General features: G+C 39.7%; 2 protein-coding genes across 2 annotated transcripts; both read right to left on the bottom strand.

Annotated features, from left to right (window-relative positions):
* Positions 1 to 933: 933 nt before the first annotated feature.
* scamp3 (secretory carrier membrane protein 3) lies at positions 934 to 11348 on the bottom strand. The gene is made up of 9 exons (XM_061059119.1): positions 10874 to 11348; positions 10445 to 10534; positions 8735 to 8848; positions 8035 to 8155; positions 7819 to 7947; positions 5750 to 5909; positions 4342 to 4443; positions 4043 to 4160; positions 934 to 1931 (listed from the first exon to the last, which is right to left on the bottom strand). Exons 1-9 carry the CDS (start codon positions 10925 to 10927, stop codon positions 1770 to 1772), a joined length of 1050 nt encoding a protein of 349 aa, XP_060915102.1. The 5' UTR covers positions 10928 to 11348; the 3' UTR covers positions 934 to 1769.
* A 6382-nt stretch (positions 11349 to 17730) lies between these two features.
* On the bottom strand, positions 17731 to 22267 carry crabp2b (cellular retinoic acid binding protein 2, b). Its single transcript, XM_061060154.1, has 4 exons — positions 22094 to 22267; positions 19616 to 19794; positions 19174 to 19290; positions 17731 to 18062 (listed from the first exon to the last, which is right to left on the bottom strand). The coding sequence occupies exons 1-4, from the start codon at positions 22173 to 22175 to the stop codon at positions 18012 to 18014; spliced, it is 429 nt and encodes a 142-aa protein (XP_060916137.1). The 5' UTR covers positions 22176 to 22267; the 3' UTR covers positions 17731 to 18011.
* Positions 22268 to 23532: the final 1265 nt, after the last annotated feature.

The raw sequence follows: 23532 nt of genomic DNA, 5'->3' as shown, positions 1-23532 counted from the left end.
GTCCCGCAGGGTTAGGTGCCCTGCACAAAACAAGCCTAATTGCAAATGGAAAATACACATCATCGATGTGCAGGCAACACACTCCGTACATTATCGTCTTATTAGATAAAAGATTGTATATTTTCAGACTGATGCTTTACCTGTTGATTCAGGAGCAGACTTGCTTTGGTCACTGCTTAAAATATAATGCTGTAAAAAAGAACCCAACCCACAACTCAAAGAAGGAACAAGTTGTGAAATGATGAAATAGAGGATGTAGTTCACTTCAAGTTTGTACGATGTCACCAGAGAATGAAAATATCTAAGAGGCTTTTTCCAGTACAAATGTATTGATTACACGGGAACCTCGTCCACCTTAGAGCAGAAAACAACCAAACGGTTTCCTAGCAACGCTACAATGTTTGTCTGTCTACTAGTTTAAGATAGGGTTTTACTTTTATGTTAACATTTCTTGAGTGACTTCGACAAATACGACTCACATGTAATCTAGACCTAGAAATATCCGGTTTTGGTGTACTATTTAATATTTTGCAATACATTTACAAATGAAAAGAACCATGTTAAAGCTTTAAATAGGCCTACCTACAAAAAAAATTAAAATGGCAAAAAAAAAAAAAGATTAAAAAAAAGACTGCCATTTACCTCCAAACCACGGGGGGCAGAATTTTACTACAAAGTTGTTCAGCTTTACCAAAAATCTACCGATAGAAGAATGAAATGTACAAGAGAATTTATAACGTAATTTAGGCTATATATCAAATCACACCAGAAACAGAAAATATGTCTGGACTTCTAAAAGTTTGACTCTTTTTTAACAGGATACACAGAAATAAAGTAATCCAGCTGAACCATTTCATGTCAGTTTTTCTAAATTTAATTTACAAGGTGATCATTAAATCACCATGTAAATTAAATAAACTGTAGCAGACTGTGTACGCATGACAATATATTTTATTAAAACCAAGACAGTGACATGTAATAATCATAAGAACCACAACAAACACCAACAGAACAGTGACAGATTGTAAACCAAGCAACAAATGTTCAGAATCTTTACAGTATGAGCGGTTTTGGCAACAATGTAAATTGGCATTCTCATTGCAAATAATAATAATAATAATAATAATAATAATAATAATAACAGAACAACTTGTTAGTTTTTACATTAAAGCAACAATGAAAACAAGTGAAGCTGCTCAGCTACAGATCAAATATTAGAATGGCAACATTTCAGTGCTCAGCTTTATACTTTGTCTCAAACAAGAATCCTCAAAAACAAAAACAAATGTACAGTGGAGTTTTTTTTTTTTTTTAAACGAGGAACATCTAACCAGGCTTCCCCCCCCAACTTGGCACACAGCTGTTTTTCATACAAAAAAAGAAGCATTTTCCCTGCATTCACTGACACAAACTGCGCAACACTTAACACAGCTTCAGCATCCTTTTGTTTTCACCTTCCAGTTTTCTGTTGATGTTTTTCTTTTTCTTTAATCTAACTTGTTTTACCTCCTGATTTTAGTTACCTCATGGTCTGGCAATGCTTGTCCTGTACACCTTTAGAAATTAGACAACCCCACCTCTGTCTCATGCACGTGCCCTGAAGTTCTTCTGCTCCAGGGGTAATTAAGGTTCCCCCACCATCAAACTCTAATCAGCTGTTGGGTAAATGGATACCAAGGTCATCCTCTATCAAGCTGAGAGGGCCCTCCTCTTCCTCTTCCTCCTCCTCCTCCTCTTCTTCTTACCCTACCAACCCCTCTCCGTCTTTTCTATCGAGGTGCGGTGAAGGCCCCCTGTGCAGCGCTGGTGGCGGCGGTGGTGGCGGCGGTGGTGGCGGCCTGGCGCACAGCCTGATTGGACATGACTCCGGTGGCAAACTCAGCCTGGGCCTTCTGGAAACTGGCGTCGGTCTGCCTATAAAGACTGTGGACCTGAAGAGAGGAAGAGCAGAGGGAGCTGACACCTGATACACGCAGACGTTCTTCATCATATCAATCACACTGAGCTGCTGAAAAGGATACGCAGAACACGATAGCTTGGCGTTTGTTATCTACAGAACGCTTTGTGGCAGGTGGACCACCAGGGCACCTGGGACTCGCTGGAATACAGCTCAACAAGTCCTTCTTCCCCTCACTTTCTCCGACCTCCTGGATCATGTCACTGTATCTCTTAATTGTCGTCCATTCATTATTAGCTGTGTTGAAAACATCTTAAAGCACAGTGCTCATAAATATTTCAGTAAATTGACTTAGACCTTCTGTACATGTCCCTGACTGATTCTTCAAAACAAATCATTACTTTAGCTGGATTAACAACAACGATACATTTTTCTCATACTTTTGAGAACTATGCCAAGGTAAACAACTAATCTCCAAAGTAGCATACCTTTGATCAGACATGTTAAAGCTCCTGTGAGGAGTTTTCCATCAGTTGTAAAACAGACTGAAGTGAATATTGCTGCATCTTAATGAGCTACAACAGCAAAAGTACCATAAGGAAGAAGATTGACTTTGATTTTTTTCTCTCCCTAAATCGGTATCGGCCCTAAAAAAAAACCTCATATCGGTTAGGCCCTAATTGAATGTGCTGCCTTTTCTACTTTCTTGTAAGTCTTTTTGTGGTCGTGCACCATCCCTTTATAGAGCACGAAGGTTTGACCTCAGTGACCCTAAAAAGTGTCCTCCCTGTCAGAACATCACTGAAGCAGAAGTATAATTAACACTACATATTTACATGGTGATGTTTTTAATTTCATATTCAAACTGGTTGTAAGATTCCTAAGTATGCTAGCAGATCACTTTGGCAAGGAAACACCTTACCGTGGTTCATGTGCCTGTGAGAAGTTTCATAATCAGCTCAAGCTTTGTAGTAATTAGTCACCAAAGTATAAAATATGATGAAAAACTCATGTAGACCAACAGGCTTTAATTAAAGAGAAGTATGGCTTTCAACAAGCTAAACTTCAGCATTTTAGATCAAACAGCCAGAAAGCTAAAGGGCGGATGTGTTCAGGATTTAAAGATCATTTCACTGAGCTGCACAAGGTGAAACAACTCCATATTTATATGTCATACAGGTTTTTGTATCTTGCTTGGTCATAAGAAAATATTGAATAGGACACAGAAGGCTCAGGGAAACTTTTCTTAAAAAAAAAAAAAAAGTGTGATATAAAAAGAAGCACAGATTTGATGGGTTCAGCTTTTCATGACCATCATAAATCAGGTGCAAACCATCTTTAAAGAGGACATATTAACGTCCCTCTCCACCTTTTCAAACAGTCCCCTGTGGTCTAAGTGAAACATCTGTGCTGTGCTTTGTTCAAAATATAACATGAATCAAGCACCAGAGGAGGTTTGTGACCCTGTATAAACCAGCTCTCTCTGAACGCTCCGTTTTGGTGTGTGTGTCTCTTTAAATGCAATGAACACCCCCCCCCCCCCCTGAGTTTTCCCCGTAGACATCACTCCTCTGTAGAGAGAATAAAAATGGCGGACCTGAGCAAAAGTTTTGTTCTAGGCTGGGGGTGGAGTCCATGGGTGGAGATATCAGGGGAGGGGATTTTTTTTTACCAGAATCCCACTGTGACATCACAAGGAGAGCACATTTGAAACAGAGCATTTTACTCTGTGTTGTAAGACTTATGCAGACCACAAACAAAGGACTGGATGGGTTTATTTCACATGTTGTGGGTCAGTAGACTCTCAGGTTACCAAATATATGTTCAGAAACACTGTAGAAGAGGATTTTTTATAATATGTCCCCTTAAAGACAAACCTGCACACTGTAGTCATTGTGTTTATGGGGATATAAATATAACCAAAGTAAGACTAAAGTCAGGAAGCTAGTGAGTATTCAATTTCACCAAACTAATCTCAAACTTTGTCCTATTTCTTAGTTATATTCTTTGGGATTTCTGTCTTTATAGTACCACTCTCCTGTGTATCAGTTAATACAGGTATCATACATCTGACAGCTTGTTAAAAATACTACATTCATTTGTTTTTTATTAGAAATATTGTAAATCATTTAATGAGTTTTTTACCTTCTTCAGCATGAAAACACCGATGGCGGCTTGGGCCGTAAACAGGACAGCATTCATCATCATGATGGCACCGACGGGAACGCTGGTCTTCAGAGCAGCCAGACTCACAATCCATCCACTAATGAGGGAGACAGAGACAGAGGTTTAAAAACACTGTGTGAACGCTGGCTGCTGTGCGTTTATCTTTTCTCTGCAGGTACGATAACCTCATACAGATATGCTAATGAAGGTTTTGAACATAAATACTCTGAACTGGGATGAGTAATGCTGCACAGGGACAGTTTAAGTATTGGTCCTACCTGAAACCCCATCCAGGGATCCCGATGGTCATGATGACGTAGGTCACCACTTGGGCAAAGAAAACGAAGAAGAAGACAAAGAAATTGAAGGAGCTGTCACTCCTAGAAGGGAAGAGAGAAAATAATATTCATGAGCAAAACAAAGCAACAACTTGATGCTATGAATGAATATATGTTTGTTAATATCACTCTTCTCTGTTACGTTTACTTTTAAGTTTATCATCAACTCTTTTTTCTCCAGACATATATATAGATATATTTACAAACTTAAAATTCAGCAGTGTGACCATCAATCAATCACTCTTTATTCATCTAGAACCAATTCATTCAACATCTCAAGGAGGAAAAAAGAGCAGGTCTAGACCTCACTCTTTATTATATTCCAAACTTCAGACTGCTGTTTCAAGGAGCCATATTTACATCCCTGTGATGTATCGTCTTCAATATGAATGTCACAGAGGCGTAATGAGGGGCTGTAGTGATCCCCCCTCTGTATCGTCACAGAGGCGTTACAGGGGCGAGACAGGATCAGCTGAGTCAGCAGGGGAGCGCAGCGCTGTGTGTGTGCATGTCTGACTGTGTGTGTATGTGGAGCTCCCGCTGTGCCGAAACACGGTATGAACTCACCGACTGGGACACATATTACGATATCCCGGAAACAATATGAAAGTAAAAAGACGTAAGGATGGCTGAGCTTAGCTACGGAGCTGTCTCTGAAACGCAATCTGAAAAGGGCTTTTGCTAACTTGAAGTAATTTAAATATATCCACTTAACACATGACTAGACTGAAGCTGTAATTTCACAATAACTTCAAATATATGTATATATATATATATATATATATATATATATATATATATATATATGTTGGTTAATTTTACAGGGACAGATGCAGTGTACATGGAGAATTGAACAACAAGTCTCCTATGCACTGCCCCACAGCATCTATAGCTAATGCTTTCCAAGGCCTGTCCCTGAAAGCCTTCAATATAAAATATAAATAAAATATAGAGAGAGCTAATCTGTGTTACATTTGGTTGACAGTTATAAGAAGTTTAAAGACTTACCAGCATGCACATAAACAGATACTAACCCCACACAAATTTATAAACATATAATGAAAATATCCAAATACACATATCCTTGTATAAACATAATCAAAATTGTGGCAAATCCATGATTTTACAACCCATTATTTGCACAAGGCAACAGCCTTCTTTTCTCTCTGATCCACATCCCTTGTTTCTTAATTCCACTTCCTCTCCTCTCTTATCAGTTTTAGTTCCTTTTTAATCAGGAACAGAGTTTCTGGCTCCAACCGTCTATTTATCAGGTGAAACACACACATAAATTGATTCCCTTTCCATCTTCACATTCAACGTGCTTAAAACAAAGTAGTACACACACCTGAAGGCTTTGTACACAGGTCTGTACCAACAGACAAAGGAGCAGGGGGTGAAGAGGAGGGCCCAGAGGATGGCGAGGCCCAGGCCGACACCGCCTGAGGGGTCCACGCAGAACATGGCCAGGGAGGAGATCAGGTTGAGGAGCAGTGTGCAGGTGCAGACTGGATTTCAAAATAAAGGATCAAAGGAAGAAACAGAGTGAAAAACGCTGTTAAGGGATCATTCTACTGAAGAGCACTGCAGGGATTTGAACACAAATCAAACCCACGGTTTCCTCCTCTAAAGAAAAAGCCAACTTGTCAGACCTTTTGCTGATGCAATATTACGCTAATTATTACTTCCTGCTGCTGCAGTCAGAGTTCGCTCTTTTGGTTTTCCCTTGTTCCAGTCAAAATACGTTTTTAAAAACTAGTATGCTCAATTCATTTTTTTCTGATAAATGTTATAATAAATGTATAAACTTTCATTCGTAACAGTTATAAAAGGACTGAAATATGACGGCCCCAGACCAGGGGTCTAGGACTGCTGCCGGGAGTGTTCTGCTCTAATTTGACAAAGAAGGAGTATAATAACCATTGAGCTTTATTTACTTTTGCAGATGGACAATTATCTAAGTAGCTCATAAATGTGTAACCAGCAGCATCAGCAACTTTTAAGATACAGACATTTTAAATAATAATGTTAAGTAGAATACTGAGGGGGGCAAAAGTGCATTTGTTCTATTTTCTCTTTCTCACTGTGCTCATTTTCTGCTAACTTGCAGGTTTTCTTTCTCTTCCTTATTCTCTCTCTTTCACCAACACTTTCAAAATAAGTATGGTTTATTTAAAGCTAAAGTAGGCAACATTAGCCCTTTTCACAATCGTGTCATAACTAAGCTCAGCCATCCGTCATCACGTCTTTGTTGAAACATATTGATTCCCTGACGGCGTAATGTTGGTGTCTCAGTCTATGAATTCACATTGCGTTGTGCCGTTATGGTACACACACACACACACACGCACACGCACACACACACACGCTCCTCTGCTGACTCAGCTGATCCCGTCTCGCCTCTGTAACGCCTGTTACTACCTCTAAAGACAGTAAAAAGGGAGGATCACTTCGTCCCCACATTTTGAGTCCACAACTTTTAGATTAAAGGTGAAGCGTCACAGGGACCTAAATATCATGGCTAGAAACAGAAGTCTGAATAGGGCTATTATTTTGTTTTGTTTCATTGCATGATCAAAATCTGCAATATTATACTGAAATGTTCCTTTAAATAAATGTGTGTCTGATCTGTCTGTGAGCACCAACCGCTTTGTAATTAGGTTTTTTTCTTTTTTTTTTAAATCATCCTGTCTGAATCAAACAACCAATCAGGCATCCCTCTCCGTCTCTGGTGCTGAAACTACAGCGGCACCACCTGTCGCTACTTTGGTAATTTTAAGGGATACATATTGATCAGCAAGTCCCACATACTACATAGAGCAGATAAGTTACATTGACAGCAATTCGCTGGCGTGCTTTGTGCATCATTTGGTGGGCGGGGCTTAGCGTAGTGATATGAGGTAGCAGAGAGAGGCGTTTACAACTGGAATGCTCATGTTGCTTACTACCACTTCCAATCATATTAGAGCCTGGACTTACGCTTGTAAACATGAATGTAAACTCAAACAAGATTTATCTTAACCCCCCCTAACTTTTATCCAGCACGTAACTGACAGAGTGTGGAGAACTTAGTTTGAACAATTTGAGCTGGCTCTGGAGTAAGAACCCCGGTGGACGACAGCTGAATCAACTGATTCCAGTTTGCTCTTGGTGAAGTCGCCCACCTCGCAGTGAAGTGTCAGAGTCTTTGTACAAACATTCTCGCTTGTTCTCAGTTACAAGACCCCTGCCTTCCACTAATAAAACTTAAATGTTAACAGGTGTAGATTTTAGAGTCAGTATATGCAGAACAGAGTATCTTTACTGAAGCCGTGAGAGAGCTTTTACATCTTTTACTTACGTTACATGACAGTGGTTTTGCCACAATAATTCTGGGAATTCACGCCACAGCAGTTAGTAAGAGTAACAGGAACTCACACATCCAGAAGTAGTACATGAGGCTGACGATGCGCTGGAAGCGCTGCGTGATCTCTACATTGATGTCCTGGTAGAAACATGGGCCCACAGGGCAGAACGCTGGCAGCGGGGGCCAGTTATTCTGACGGGCTGATGAAGAGAGGAACAAAGAAAATGTCACAAGCAGTAATCTCTTTAATGACCTCTAATCATTTATTTGACTCCTCCTTTTCTTACAGGCTCCGGGCCCCAGGCTGTGTGACTCCAGCTCCCTCTCTCTCCTCTCCAGCTCCCGGGCCTTCTTCTCCAGCTCCTCCTGCTTCCTCAGGAGCTCCGCCGTGGTTGCATTCACTGCAGTCTTAACACAATAAGACAGAAAGGTAAATGATGCATCAAGAGTCACGACCGCATGTTACGTTTCAAAGGGGGGTTGAATGGGACTATGTTAAGGACCTGCTGTCAGAAGAGGGTCACAGAGGAGATGCTTTCAAGGTACATTTCAAGGAATTTATGTTTGCAGTGTTATCTTGGTGATGCTTCTAGAGAACAAATATCTATTTTTTTTTAAATAAAATCAAGTAAAAAATCCGACTGATGAAGATCTGCCCATCTCTGTGACAGTCCTTAATAACTCATTTAAATAGAGTGCTTTCCTGTTGACAGTTTGGGACTTTTTTTTTTAGGTCACCAGCTGTACACAGTGAAACTAAGAGGGTTTATTTATTCTAATATACATAAAAACACTTTCTATTACACTGAAAGACAGAGCTTGTACTCTTTATAATTAAAAATGTTAAGATCCAAAAAGAGTGAGTACAATCCTATTGTTCTGCTCCCAGCTGTCACTGTATGTACTGATATCAATGTCAGAAGATGAGATTTGATAAAAGGTGCAGCAGCTATTTTTATTTTTTGGATAATTCAGAGGTGGAGTTACCTGGGAGGTGTAGGAGCCATAGTTGCGGGGCTCCGTGGGTGTTGTCCTGCTGGGTGGGGTCTGTGCAGGTACAGACGGAGCAGAGGGAGAGGTGGCTTCATACGGTGGTGGAGGCTGGAAGATATGTAGTTAAGAGAAGCAAACATCATACTTCAGATCTTGCTGTTCAGAGCTTTGGATACACTGTGTTGTGTGTATAAGTATAGTGTATATTAAGTGTTATAAAAATAAAGCTGAGTTGAGTTAATCTAGCGTCAAATTGGGAATCGTCTCATAGAAAGCCGTGCTAATGAAAGGGATAACGCAACTGCTTACAGTTACAGTTTTTTATATTGATGAATAAATGAAGCTTGTGTGTTGCATGACGCCTGTGTTTGGTCACTTAAAGTCCAAGTCTGAGTCTAGTTCCTGTTTCTACTTTATTTGCTGATTGCCAAAACCGACAGCAAACCGCCCATGACAGGGTCTATAACTTAGGCCCAAGCTGTTTCCTAGCAACACAAAACTCTACAAACTAAAACTTGAGGTGTAGCAACACAAACATTTCTTCTTTTGTGTGTGTTTGATTGATTCCTACTTTCATGGCAATTTGTGTGATAGCTCAAACTTTCCTTCTCTGTCTTCAACTGATGGTTAGAATGAAAAAAAACTCTCAGTGGACTTTTTTAAAATGACCACAGTACAAAACAAGCCACGATAATCAGGATGTTTACATCAGAGAGGAAATATTTCTCATCTAATTTCATGTCATTGATGATTTAATCTTGGCTCATTCCAGACATGTGAATTAATTAGGGATGCACCAATGCATCGGTTTAACATCATCTGATATCAGTCCTGTAGATTACGTCAATATATATCGAGTTTTATCACTTTCATTTTGGCAAACTAGTATACCTGACTGCTGTTTCAGAGAAGATGTATTTTATTTGGCAGATGAAGTCCCCTGCTGGACAAACTCTGACCTGCTTTACATCTCAAACATGAGAGAAAATGTTGGCAGTGTGGGACTCTTACACCAAAAGAAGTAATGAAAAAAAAACATGGTGTCGGCACAGCAATCAGCTCAATTATTATTTTAAACATCGGCGATCTTGATATTCAGTCAGGGCTTCACTGGAATGAATGCCATGATGTGTATTTTTTTTAAATGATTCCAATAACAAGAGATAGATGATGTGAGAAGACATTACAAAACACTCTGATGTGATCTTTATCTAGAACACACTTAACAGCTTAATATCTCATTTGTTTGTAATTAAGTCAACAACAAACATTTTACAATATTTTTTAACACCTCCTTGTATTTGTTATCCGTTTATTTGAATTCTTTCATTTAAAAAAAAAAAAGCTGACTCTGGAGACAGACAATAATAATTCAAGTAACTGCTTTAAAATAAAGGCAAAGCTGCAAACTGTTGCATCAAACAATGGCTCAATTTCACTGAGATTGTGAGAGATGTGCTTATATCTTGTATATTTCTGAATTAATTTGTATAAATTAAAACGTCCAAAGCAAAGTTAGGCTCTTTTCAGACATACAATTTATCTTATAAGGGGAGTGGATGATCAATGCATGTCTATGGACCGTCCTCTTATGTCTCTTAAAGTAAAACATGCCCGGATTAGCAGATTTTTTTTAAATAATTTGTCAAGTACTTAATCATCTATCTCCCCTTGTATTACTGAAATGATTGAAATACTGCTCACCCCGGTTGTTGTAGTATTATTATCAAATGGGTTATACAGGTCCAGTGTGGCATATCCTGTGTTGCTGCTGTGTTGAGTCACTGCAGGATCCTATAACACACACACACACACACACACACACACACACACACACACACACACACACACACACACACACACACACACACACACACAAAGAGTTATTGATTTAATCAGCACAGTAATAACTTCGACTTGCTGTTACATTCATTCTAAAAACTCGGTTTCTTCTCTACCATTCTCTGTTGACAGAAGCTACAAGTGGGGACAGATCAGAGAGGCCCCTCAAACGTCACATGAGCGACAACACGCCTGATATTACACGGAGCCACAATCCATGGTTTTCATCCATTAAAGGCACCATGACGGTCTGCTCTGACACGGCTAATGGAAGCTGCATAGCTCACCCACCTGGAAAGGGTTGTGGTCTTCCATCGGCTCTGGAAAGCTTGTGTATTTTGACATATCGATGGCTGGTCGTTCAGGGGGAAATGGCTAACGTCATGTAGCCACCACTTTCTGCTAACGTAAACCGGTTGTCACGGTGAGAATAAAAGCAGCTGTCGGCGCTCGTCGGGGAGATCAAAGTGCTGCGTTTGTTGTATTTTCTAAATGTGAAGGGCGGGCGGTGAAGTCTGTTTATCTAGTCAACTAGCTTCCCGCCCCTCCGATGAGCATCTCTCTCGCAGTAATAAAAAATAAACGCAGCCAGGTTGATGATTGTATTCCTCTCCAGTCTTTGGCTGTGCAGGGGTTTTGGATGGAGGCTATACGTTTTTGTCGCCGGTTGGGAGAGCGGCTCCGTTATTTTCTCGAGCAGGAAAAACAACCGAGGTACAGGAAGTGTCGAGCAGAAGATCCCAGGTCATGTGACTGCTGCTGCGGCAGAGAGGCACGTGGGAATATGATGAGTACAAGGGGGCGGGGCTGACAGTGTGGTCCTTCAGCCTCCCTTAATGTCTTCATAATATACATCATCCACCGGGGATGATGATAAAACCAACAGAAAGGCTGTAAGACTGCAGTTCCGTTAATGACCACTAGAGGCAAAGAGCGAGTCAGTCAGTCCCCATGTACTATAAAATTCCATATTTACATAACTAATGAACATGTTATATCATGGTCCATGAAATTGTATTTATCAATAAAGCAATTTTTTCCTTTGTAAAGAAACTGACTGAGTCTTTTTTTTAAATAACTCAAATATGCATTCACGTTTTATTGCATCCTGTAATTTTTTCAGAATTAATATAAAAAAGTATTTAATGTCTTATTTTTGCTCTTTGTGCTGTTTTTTTTTAAATATCTTGTATGTAAGGCCTTAGATCTTTTACTTTGAAATATTGCCTTTTGGATATTTTATTTTAGGCCTAATAGTTTGTCTTACTCGCGGTGCATTGTTGTGTTAGCATGCTAATGCTAGCGATCTTTATTATGCTCGTATCTTCACACTGCATGTAAATTTACCTGAAATGAGTGTGATCTAGAAACACAGTTAAGCAGTGAGTACAGTATGTTATTCTTCTTTTCTCTAGTCCCTCAATTAAACAACTTTTATACGTGAGGGGAGGAGTCAGCCGGCCGTCCGGGCGATGTAAACAAACTGAAGATAGGACTCTGAAAACTCTGAAAACATAACAGACAGTGGGACTCGGGTGTTACACCCATTGTAGACAGTCATGACTCACAGAGTTATTTTCAGAGGATATACTTGATTTATATTGCATTTAAATGTGAAAAATCGCATATTAAGACTTTAATGTTATATTTATTTTAAGCTCTAAATCTTTTTAATGTTCTGCTCCTAATTGTGTAAAGAACTTTGAATTGCTCTATGTATGAATGGCGCATTATAAATAAACTTGCTTTGCCTTGCCTTACCTAAAGTAATGCAAACGTTACAAGAATGACAAGTGGTGGGTGTTGATAGCTGTCACCTAATATAACTTGCCATTTCTTTTTTGTGTCTTTTGGAAACGTTTTTTGGTCAAAATGTCAGATCAAGTTTGATGTGTAGTTTGGTTGAATGTAGCCTACATTTAATGTAGATCATTTAATTTAGTCACTGGTTTAGCTCAATCGGTAGAGTAGATTGGATTACATAAGATGTTTATTGCGATTTGCACAGGTACAGGACAGTAGATTTTAGTGCATATCTCCTTGAGTCAGCTCTACAAAAAAAGTTAAAGTATAATAATAGAAGAAAAAAAAAAGACAAGAGATTCTGAAGTCCAGAAAAGAAGTTAAGAAAAAAGTATTTTTCCTCTCCATAGACAGTGATTTTCTGTATGAAGACTCATCATTCCCTGTGATTCGGCCAAGGATGCTGTAGTGGTCATATTTGATGATAATGATGTTACTGTCCTGGGTTGAGACACAGTTGTATTTGTGCAGGGAACAGCGTTTTTGACTGGAGGCAGAAGCCCTGCAGGGTTCCTGTGCTGACTGTGAGCTCAGTAAAGACCCTGTTTACCATCCTCACCATCTGTGGACTGTCTATCAGGAAGTCCAAGATCCAGCTACAGGTGGGTGTCAGTACTCTAATCTTCTGCACGCTCCAGGTGTTTCATTGTGGAGTGCCAGGGCCACCGCATCGCCCACTGATCTGTTGGGGGCGGTGGGCAAACACATGTAGGGGGTCCACAGTGTCCCACAGAGTTGATGGAGTGCAGAACCAGCTTCTCCAGCTTCTCCAGACACTTCCTGGCTACTGATGTGAATACAACTGGCCTGAAGCAACTCATTTTGGTTGTGTTTGAATTTATAGGTACCAGTACTATAACAGATTATTTAGAGGTGAGTGCGTTGAAGCTGTTGAAGATGTCTGTGTACACCTCTGCCAGTTGTTATGACTCTCTGTGCCACTTCATCAGAGTCTGTAGCCTTGCAGGGGTTCACCTTCTTCAAAGCTGGGCTGGCGACCTGCATTCTTCCCCATGTAGTGCAGTCTCCTCTGGATTACAGTGGGACTTTAAAGTGTTGTCACTGTTCTGTCTGTAGAATCTGGCATATAATCTGCATATTGGCAGGATGGAGTCACAGACTTCAGACCTGCTTGTATTAGGCCTACTCCTGATTGCATTTCCTGCCACATGTTGTTGTCCATGAGCAGCTTTCTAGTTTTTGTGAGTATGTCCTTTTATGCAGCTCTGATGGACTTTTATAGTTCATACCAGGCATGCCTTTATACTTTGTGATGTCCCCTGACTTGAAACCTGGTAGAGTAGGTGTCCATAATACAGAGAACACAGCCTTTGTTGCACTGGTCACAGGTTTCGACTCCTGGTCATGTCACAATATGATGCATGTCATACCCCACTCTCTCTTTACATTGTCTTAAAAAGATTCCCCGTTTCCGTCCAGTAGATGTCCCTCTTGTGCCTTAGAGGAATAAATACATTTCACTTCTCTGGTCTCAGCTGACTGTGATTTTTAGGACAAATGTGGGATTTGAGCCTCAGGTAGCTGTTACGTTTTTGGATCTCAGGTAACAGAAAGGAAAGCTTTTTGAATTGAATAGGCTTCTTTAATACCTCTTTATAGTCATCTTTACATTTAATTATAGTTGCTCAATGCTATTTTCATTGAACATGTTGCTTTACCAACAACAGTTATAGATATAGAGAGTGTAGATTGATGCTCTAATTGTTTTTCTGTCATTGTTTGTTTGTTTGGTCAATTTAGTTTTCTCTCATATAATAAGGCATCTTGTGTAAATGTTGAGCATCATTCCACCTTCAGTTTATGTGCTAAATGCCATTGTACAATCCACCCAGATCTCCTTTCAGTCTGATCTTCTGTAAGTCACATGGGGTCACATGGGTGAGAGGAGTCATATGATTACATTAAAGGCATAGGTTGGAGTGTCAGTCACGCACACATACAGTTCACATACAGCCCTAATCACACATATCATGTAAATTCCCATGTTACTTTATGATCTGAACTTCATACATACAGACTGCCTATTCATGCATAACTAGGCACATGTAAAGTGATAGCCTAATTGATATAAGGAAATTGGGGTTGACATTAACAAAACTGGATTTTATGAGGTAAGTGTTCAGGCCAATTGATCAACTCTTTATTAAAGCTGTATGATGTTTAAGCTAAGTGAAACATTCAAGCCCAGGGCTTCACTTTTTTCTTCTTTACAGTTTCAGCACTTTGTCAAGATGTAATGCTCCATGTGTTTTCTGCATCATTTTAAAATCTTTGTTTTCTTTTCTTTTCTTTTTTACAAAGTATAGACTGACATAATTTTTTGTTAAATTATGGAGTATTTAAAACAGAGCTCATAATGTGTTTGTACAATGTTTGACTGCACTCAGTTAGTAAAAATCAAGCAAACTTGGCATTGGTTACTTCATAACATCAGCTGATAAAGTAAAGCTTACCAATTTACCAGCCACAGCCAGATCAGACCCAGGAGTAAGAATGAGTTTGCTATCTGTTTTTTATCTAATTCCGTCTTATTCATCTTCCTGTTCTGTGTAAAATGTGTGATCCATCTAAATACAATGTTTTGCCTCGTAACCATTTGTCAGCACAAGCAACCAAGCAAATGTTACTTAATAAAACCAGAGTCCACTCAAAGGATTGAAGGCCCTGTTGATGTTGACCTTAGCTTTCCACTGACATCCTTCACCTTCCTTTTTGACCAGAACTACTTTACCAGATGAAACATTTTGCTTTTTGTTGGAATTTATGTTTAAGAGGATGCTAGGTGTTTATTGATGCAAGGTAATATTGCACACATTATTTTTCCCTCAGGGAAAACATACCTCGATTCTTTAGAAAATTAGTCCAGGCCGTTATGAGCAACTAAGAAGGATTGTAAATGTAAGTCTCATTTCCAGTTTATATTAAAATTTGCTTTGTTTAATTGTTGTAAAGACAGCACAAGCTCATAAGTTGTGTCATCTAACTGAACTGGCACACAGCATTTGATTTGTTAAGCCTATGTGCCTGGGAAGCATCGTTGTTTTCAGTCTGACTCCTGTGACTCATCATTTCCTTGTCATAATATGTTCGGATGGCCCGGGTTCAAATATTGGTGCCTGCAGGTCCTAAAACCAAAGCATTCCTCAATCAATTGAGCAACGCAGGCCTGCCTCAGGAATGAGTTGGCATAAACATTGTGTATGTTCAAAGTGACCCAGCTAAAAAGCAGGGTGCGGCTAGTTTGGACTTGCTCCTATGGGGCTAACAGCCATCAGTCAAAGGAATCATTTGTTCCATGCCAATTTTCTTACTGAGCAAATAGCAAGGAACTTTCCTTCTCCTCCAGAGTGCAATTAAAGCACTGTGGTTGTGATGAGAGCTTACACAATGATACTGGTTTTCACTGAGGCCATTGAAAATACTTTCTGCCTGTGAGACATAAACGCAACATGAGTGGCTGACACTGACTTATTGCTCATCAAAAGTGAAAATAACATGAACAGACATACTGTAACCTACTTAAGTCCTGACTGTATGATACGTTGTTGTGGATTAAACCTCCAATATATTTAAGAGTTTTCAATGGCATAGAGAACTTTTGTTTAAATACTCCTCCTACACTCTGGGTTATTTTAAATTCCATACCATTTAAATATTTCTCAAATATCTGCTAGCTATAGTTTCTAGCTCAGCACATTCAGTGAGCTTGCTGTTTGAGCTAGCTAGCAAATGAGTAAACTAGCTCAATTACTTCGTCCCTTCTTATTAAACCATTACTCGAGCTATAGCTTATCATGACCCCTCACAAAGAGAGAGGTTTGTCGCTTCATGTAACATTTTAGATGAGTTGTTTGCACATCCACCAAAGATTCTCAAAAATAAGTGGTGTTAAAATTAACAAACATTTGAACACATAAAAAAAAATCAAGATATTTTGTATTACAAGTTCCTAACTAGCGACACATTGGCCAACGTAAACAGCAAAGTGTTGCTAATGTTGCTAACACCTCTGTAACTTTGAAGGTATCATGATTTGGCTGTGAGTGTTTTCATGGATATTGATTTCCATTTACAGTGTCTAAACATGCTACTTTTGAGATAACCAAGCTTGCTAACTAGCTCATCTGTATGCTTTAAGGAGAAGGGACAAAATATCTGAGCTAGTTCACTCATAAGCTAGCTAGCTCAACTAGTAAGCTCAGTTTGAATATGTTGAACTGAAACATTACAGAAATAATTAGTCATTGTTTTTTCAAATTTTCTACTTGTTGGTCCAAATAGGCTACTAAAATAAAGCTGGAGATCAACAAAAGATCTGTAAAAAAAACAACAACCATGTATTTGTATTTAATCAGAATGTAATTAAAATGTTGAGTACAGAACTTGTGCAACTTGAGTACTTCCTTCACCGCTAATGCAGAAACACACAATTACCCACAGGGGTTATTGAGAACATTCATTCTTCAGGAGGCCATTCCTCCCTCTGCTCGCTCAGCTCAGTGTGCATAAAGTGGGACACACTTCACAGAGGCGCTTGTCTGAAAACTGTTTGAAAAAACCTGGAAAAACCATCACTGCCTGTGAACCGTTGCAGCACTCTTCTCAGGAAGTGCCAAGAGACCCTGAAGGTCTATTTTTCACAGCAAGATGAAGTCTTAACCATGCGGCTGAGTTTGAGTTTCTGTAAAAGATACAATACAAAGACCCTGAATACTCATTTTTAAGCTAACGGTGCTTTCTTTGTCTTCAAATTTCAAGTCTGTTTGTATATTTTGTTTGCTCCCACTTTGTTGAAGAGTGGGGTTTTGAGAGGCAACAGCTGCAAATCTCTCAGCACACTGTAAGCAGAGGAAGCCACTAAACACTTTGTACCTGGGTGCAAAGCCAAAGAAAAAGGGTGGGGGATTTTTTTTATTGAGCTCATTCTGTAAGTAGGTACAGCTGGAACTGGGAGCATGCAAAGTGTAACCTCTCTCGACGCTATGAAATCTATGAAATCATTTTCTCATGACCACCCCTCTTTCGTTTTTTTTTCCCTTTCCACTCCCTGTTTCCCTTTCATCTTTGCCAAACGTCTCTTAAAGCAGAGTTTGTGGAATAGGAATTGCCTTCTGGGGTTTTTGAACTTATTGACATCTTGTTAAAAAACAAAAAGCACACAGAGGAAAAAGTATGGATTGCAAGGAGAAACGGAGGGAGGAAAGGGTGGGGAATAATCTGGAGAATAAGAACGACACGGTGATGTAAAGTGATATGCTGATGGATGACAAGGGAAAGGGAGGAGACAACTTTCAACACGAGTGAAGGAATCAGCAAACATTGAATTCATATAAAACAGTTTATTAACATCTGGGAAAGGGTCTAGACACTGCAATACAGCTTTTTTAAAAAAGGAATGTGTGAAATTTATCTATGATACATAAAAAAGTCGGAGCAGCTTTGGTGTTTCAAAAGCAACCTCGTACATTTGAAGCCTTTAACACAGTGTACTGTGCGAGTGAGCTCTGACCAACATCTGACTGGAGAAGAAAACAAAAGGAGTTAATGTAAACCATGCATGAGGCACAAAACCGGAGGATTGTGAGAGAGACTTGAGGACATTTCCTCATTCCCTTCCATAAACTCTGGTGCAGACAACATCGCCAGCAGTCATTGTCTGAAAGAAAACATCAACAAGGAAAAGAGTTTCAACATTTGGTACCATTTTGCATTAAGGTACGAATTATAAATGACTTGTATTTCATCACAAATGGAATATGTTACTATTTATGAAAGAATGTACTGATGCTTAGTAATGATAACGAATGATTAAGAACTTTCATATAGTTGTAAATGAAGGGAGTTTTTGTTGCCCAGTTTGATACTCTGACAACTTTAAGACTTGTTGATTCACATGTTCGCTGTTTAGATGTTCAGGAAGTTATTCAAAATCTGCTGATACACATAGCTCTCTCTTACAATATAAGTAGATGGAGAAACGTCTTTTTTGTTCATAACCTGACAAGTCAGGAAATTGTATTTTCACTTTTTTTGGCTTCTTGGTCATTCTAGCTTTGTAGCTTGGCACACTTTCCCAGTGGCTTGGTAAATGCTGGAAAGGGGAGCCAAAATGGTGGCTCTGCAGCCAACAGTTAAATTACATTTCCAATGTTCCCAATATTTTCAACGAAGTATTAACGTTGGGAAGATGTGACCTTTTTTTCCTCAACTTGGCCGTTTGTAATTTTGGTCTTCAAACATGAAATGAATGCAACTTTTTTTTTCTGATGATCACTTTAATTGAAGCCTCACAATATTTTGGTTGACAGGTGAACTTTTGGTTTAATGATAATCAGCAAACTAGCATGAAACAGCAACTGCCTCTTCAATCTCCATTAAAAATTATGATTATTTCCAGAAAAAAATATCAAGAAAATGTTTTTTTTTAGAACTTGGGATGCTAAAGAACTTAGGATGCTACTTATTGTTTTGTGTTTTAGTAAAAAGGCTGATTGGTGTTGTTGATTTAAGGTCTTCATTATGCATCCATCATACATCTTTGTTGTAGCAGTGGCAGCGGTTTGATGCTTTAGGTGGGTTTACTCCTGGTTACCTAAAAGTTTTGCTAAAATATGGCTCATAAATGACCAATGTAAAGTATTCTTTACCAAACCTTAAAGATATATAACGCTAATTAAATAGTTCTCAAACCATCACAGCTTTACTCCTTTCTTTAAATAGTATTCATTCTCCTAAAGCCTTATTGGTGCTGTTTGCTTAATATTTACCAGTATCAGTTCTCCATCGTTGGTCAGCTCTCGGGTCCATGATGTCTTTGGCCCCTCCCCTTTCTGTACTGTCTGTTCGCAGCTGATCTTTGTGTCTGTTTCCCACGTAGGAACACTCTGCGGAGATTATATAAGAACAACATTAATAATGGACACAATTTAAGTGCTTTGAATTTTTTGTGAAGTTTGGGTTTCATCATAACTGGTACTCTTTGTGCTCTTCGTGTCAGAACACTTTATGGACCTGTCAGAAACGATGTCCTTCACCACTCGCTCAGCATGAACAAATGAAGAACAGATCCGTGCATTATTACCAGAACCGACTCTGGAGGTTCACTGAAATTATTTCCACATGCCAGTTATGCTGTCCTTGGCCAAGCTGGTATGCTGCATCTATTATCATTACATAGGAATGTTATATGAGAAGTTCAGGGCTGTGTACCGTGCAAGGACGTCCATCCACTGTGGTCTCACTGAAGGACTGACCCACAGTGAAGGAGACGTGGGTGGTGCGGACGCTGGTGGACGTTTTGATGGAGAGACTCTCATCCTGTTGGGTGATTTCCACCGCTGGGCTGGACGCTGCTGCTACTGCAATCTTTCTCAGGAAGACATTCACACCTGTTCACACACAAACAGAGGTCATAAATAACACATTAAAGAAACATACCAATGATTCTGAAAGTTATAGCTCAAGATTAAACAAAACAGAATTTATTATTAAAACTCACAAAGGTCAGACCCTTCAGTCAGTGACTTCTGAGCACAATAAGATAAGATAATAAGCACATATTTTAACTTGTTGTTCTTGCTCAATGGCATGTCTCTTAACGGTGTTCATGTTTTAAATATCTTGTTTTTAACTTTGTAAAGCACTTTGAATTCCTTTATGTATGAATAATGCTCTTGAATGAACTTCAATTGCCTTTGCCTGCCAAGCCACTTACCGAGCTCTCCTGCCAGCAAACTTCTTCCAAGAACACTCCATCCCTCCCAAGCCCAAGACCCCCACCAGCTACCTCTGCACCACCTCTTGCCAGCTTTCTTAAAACACATTTTTGACACCTAAACTGTTTTAATCTGCATCACATGCAGCTGCAGGCAGGGAATGTTTAAAATGTGTTACCTTTCTTTGCATTCTATAAAACTATGGCATACGATCTATGAGTGTCAAAAATCATACAGCAGCCCTTATAAAAACAAGTCACAATCAAGTTCATGTCACCCTTTCTACAATGTGCATGTTGAAGTTCCCATAACAAAGATGGGAATGCAGCCTCAGAGTATTCAGAGCAGGCTGTGCTGCTGCATTCCCAAACAATAAAAACTTAGATTTGATTTAAATGTGATTAATTTATTTGCTTAATGACTACGCATGCTGACATCTTTTTGCAATTAAAACTTTAAGCAAGGAAGTCAATCTACAAAAATGTTCAGCATGGTATGTTTCAGAAAGTGGTTGCATTAATAAGAACATGAGTTACATGAGTTACAACATGCAAAACCACCGGTATGTTACTTCAAACCACTAATTACTGTTCTAGTGTTTAACACATCGTTCAACCCGAGTTAAAACTCCCCTCATCATTGGCTCAAGTTAAATGTCCATTGAAGCCGGTTGATGCCTCTTAACACACATGTAATTTAAGCCTGAACAAAAAAGTTAATGATGACGTCAGAGCTGCATTTTGAAATCATTTGAATACAAACTTTGCAAAAGCCAAACAAAACGAACATTGAAAACTTTCTGTGGTTGCTTTGTTTTTGGACATATTTTGTTTTTCTTTGTAGTCTGAAGTAGTTGTGTGTCTCTTTGTTGTTGTTTAATGAATCTGTGAATTGGTGGTATTTTATGTTTATTTCCTTTGTAGTTATTTAATTGACTCCCCCAAGAAACCCTGTATAGACTGTACAGGGTTATAATGATGTGTTAAGTGGTTTAAAGAATGAAAAGCTTATGTTAACTCCTATTTGCTGGATGATTAGAAATGAGATGGTTTATAAATACATACCAATTTTATCTGCCTATTGACCTTTCAGTTTGTGCCCTTAATTCATGTAAGCTTGACAGACTCAATAAGATCAAGACCACCTACAAATCGGATTAAGCTCTGACCATATTTGCTCATAGAGTCTTACCAGCAGAGGCAACACACACACGTACACACACACACGTACACACACACACACACGTACACACACACGTACACACACAGAGCCATAGCCTGGATTGGAGAGGCCCAGGGAAGTGGAGGAAAGTCAGCCTCAGAGCCGGCTGGCTGCTGGGGCCCATGTCGAGGCTTAGTTCCGTTTACACTGGCTCTAATTACAACCGCATGAGGAGGACCCTGCTTCAGATGAGTCTAATCTAACATTCCTCCACAGGCTATTTGTCTTCAGATTTTTTATGGATGCCACTGGCTGCCCCTCACCTGACCTCCCTCTTTTCCTGCTCTCTCTCACTCTTATACAACCTCTTATAGCTTAGCAAGTCCCTCTACCCCCCCTCTGGAACATAGACAAACAAGGCAGGGGCAGACCAATTAAACCACACAGAGCCACTTCAGACCACTTTGGTTCTCCAGTAGACCTCAAAGCCAAGTGGATTTCCGGCTGACAATGCCACTCTGAGTCTGAAAACATGATTGACAGGTCTTTGTGCAGCTGATGCTTCCCCTTCCTCCCTTTTTTTGTTCAGTGCATTTTAACAGTGTGGCTTGATAATTATGTATCTGTAAAGTTGCTTTCAAATTAAAGGTTTTTGCATGAAAATGTTGAAAAAAGGTAGAAAAAATGGGATGCATCCCTGTACTGTTGGGAAACTTTTTTTGCACTGAAAAAAAACAACTTTTTTTTTTTTTACATTTTCAGTATACATTTAAAAAAAATGTATCTATCAATACATGCATCTATTTCTTACCCAGTGCTTTCAAAAGTTCCTCGAAATTTACCGAAGACTTCATCGTCCATTTTCCTGAGAAATCTGTGATTTTCTTCTCCATCTTGATGCTCCTTCTTGCAGAGGTGACACTTTTGCAGACTGGAAGTGGTCTCTATCAGTTTCCGAGCGTCTGTCCGCCTCAGTTCGTTCACCGGTTTGAAGCCGTCTCCCCTGCCAGCATCAGTGCCTGCTGTGATTGGCTGATAGCTCGTCTGGACCTGATGAGAGCCAGCCAATCCCGAGGCTGGTAGCAGAGAGGGACTTTCCCCCCCTGATTCCGACTGTAGCCTCCACCTCTGTCAGCATGGTGAAAGATTTAGATACGAGCTGGAAAATGTGCTTCCAGTAAGAGCTTTGGTTTTGCTCGGATATACTTAGTAAACGTGCTAATTGTTTGTTTTTTTTAGGTTGGTGTTAGGCTATTAGACTCAATTATTTATCAGGAAGTTCAGAAGTCACGATGGGCTACAGGTTGCCTTATCAATAAAAACATGAATTTATAACAATTGTACTTTTTTCCATTAATCCCAACCTCAGGCAAAATCTGTGAAACCAGATATCAGGGTAACTTTTCATCACCAGGGTGGGGAAGGGTGTGTGTGTGTGTGTGTGTGTGTGTGTGTGTGTGTGTGTGGGGGGGGGGGGGGGGGGGGGGGGGGGGGGTTGCTGCAGGCAACCATGCAGGGCAGGGTCGTCATCGTTTTCATTCTGATATTAAACATTTTGAGAGATGAGACACGTGAGGGAAGTTTAACCATCGCAATGCTACAGTATGTTATCATGTTCATTCATCCAGCACAGACTCCTCATGTCTTCTCGGAATTATTTTTCTGGATTTTAAGTCACATGGTTACAGCCCTTTAGGTCTTCTTTCTGTTGTAAACACAGAAATAAGACACCACTAACCTGCACAGAAACGTCAACAACCTCTTTACCTTAAACATTTGAGGACTAACACTATAGTATCTCTCATCTCTCTCATCTTCAAACACACACACACACACACACACACACACACACACACACACACACACTCGGCCAAGATTATGTCATCAAGTCTGGATCACAAGGGATGCCTCTGGAAACATGATGCAGTGCATTCAGCCAACAAAAGGAGCCATGATGTTATCAGTGCTGGTTGTCTCGGCATTCCTCCCTGTGGCACCATCAGTACTGTACCCTATAGGGTTTCAGCAACATGGGAATAATCCCCATTGGGTACTTTATAAAGAGTACGCTCATATAAAAGCACTTTTGAATGCTAATTAGACATACCATAGAGGCTAGTATTCACCGCTGAGTGACCTCAGACTGAGACGTGCAGAGGACATATGTGGCTCAGGGATGAGAAGAAGAAGAGGAGAATGGACCTGATGAAAACACAACACCGGAAACCACTGTCCCATAGTTATCACAAC

This window comes from Labrus mixtus, chromosome 16 (assembly GCF_963584025.1).
Source record: "Labrus mixtus chromosome 16, fLabMix1.1, whole genome shotgun sequence".
NCBI classification, from domain to species: domain Eukaryota; kingdom Metazoa; phylum Chordata; class Actinopteri; order Labriformes; family Labridae; genus Labrus; species Labrus mixtus.
The sequence above is the reverse complement of the archived record's forward strand: the minus strand, read 5'-3'. Positions and strand labels throughout refer to the sequence as shown.

Excerpts from the sequence above, each read along its gene's own strand:
- scamp3 (XM_061059119.1), bottom strand. The coding sequence starts at position 10,927 with ATGTCAAAATACACAAGCTTTCCAGAGCCGATGGAAGACCACAACCCT. Across the intron at positions 10,535-10,873 it reads AAGACCACAACCCTTTCCAG|GATCCTGCAGTGACTCAACA; the intron begins GTGGGTGAGCTA and ends TGTGTGTTATAG. Across the intron at positions 4,444-5,749 it reads CCTGTGTACAAAGCCTTCAG|GAGTGACAGCTCCTTCAATT; the intron begins GTGTGTGTACTA and ends CTTCCCTTCTAG.
- crabp2b (XM_061060154.1), bottom strand. The coding sequence starts at position 22,175 with ATGGAGAAGAAAATCACAGATTTCTCAGGAAAATGGACGATGAAGTCT. Across the intron at positions 19,795-22,093 it reads GGAACTTTTGAAAGCACTGG|GTGTGAATGTCTTCCTGAGA; the intron begins GTAAGAAATAGA and ends GTGTGTGAACAG. Across the intron at positions 19,291-19,615 it reads TGGATGGACGTCCTTGCACG|AGTGTTCCTACGTGGGAAAC; the intron begins GTACACAGCCCT and ends TAATCTCCGCAG.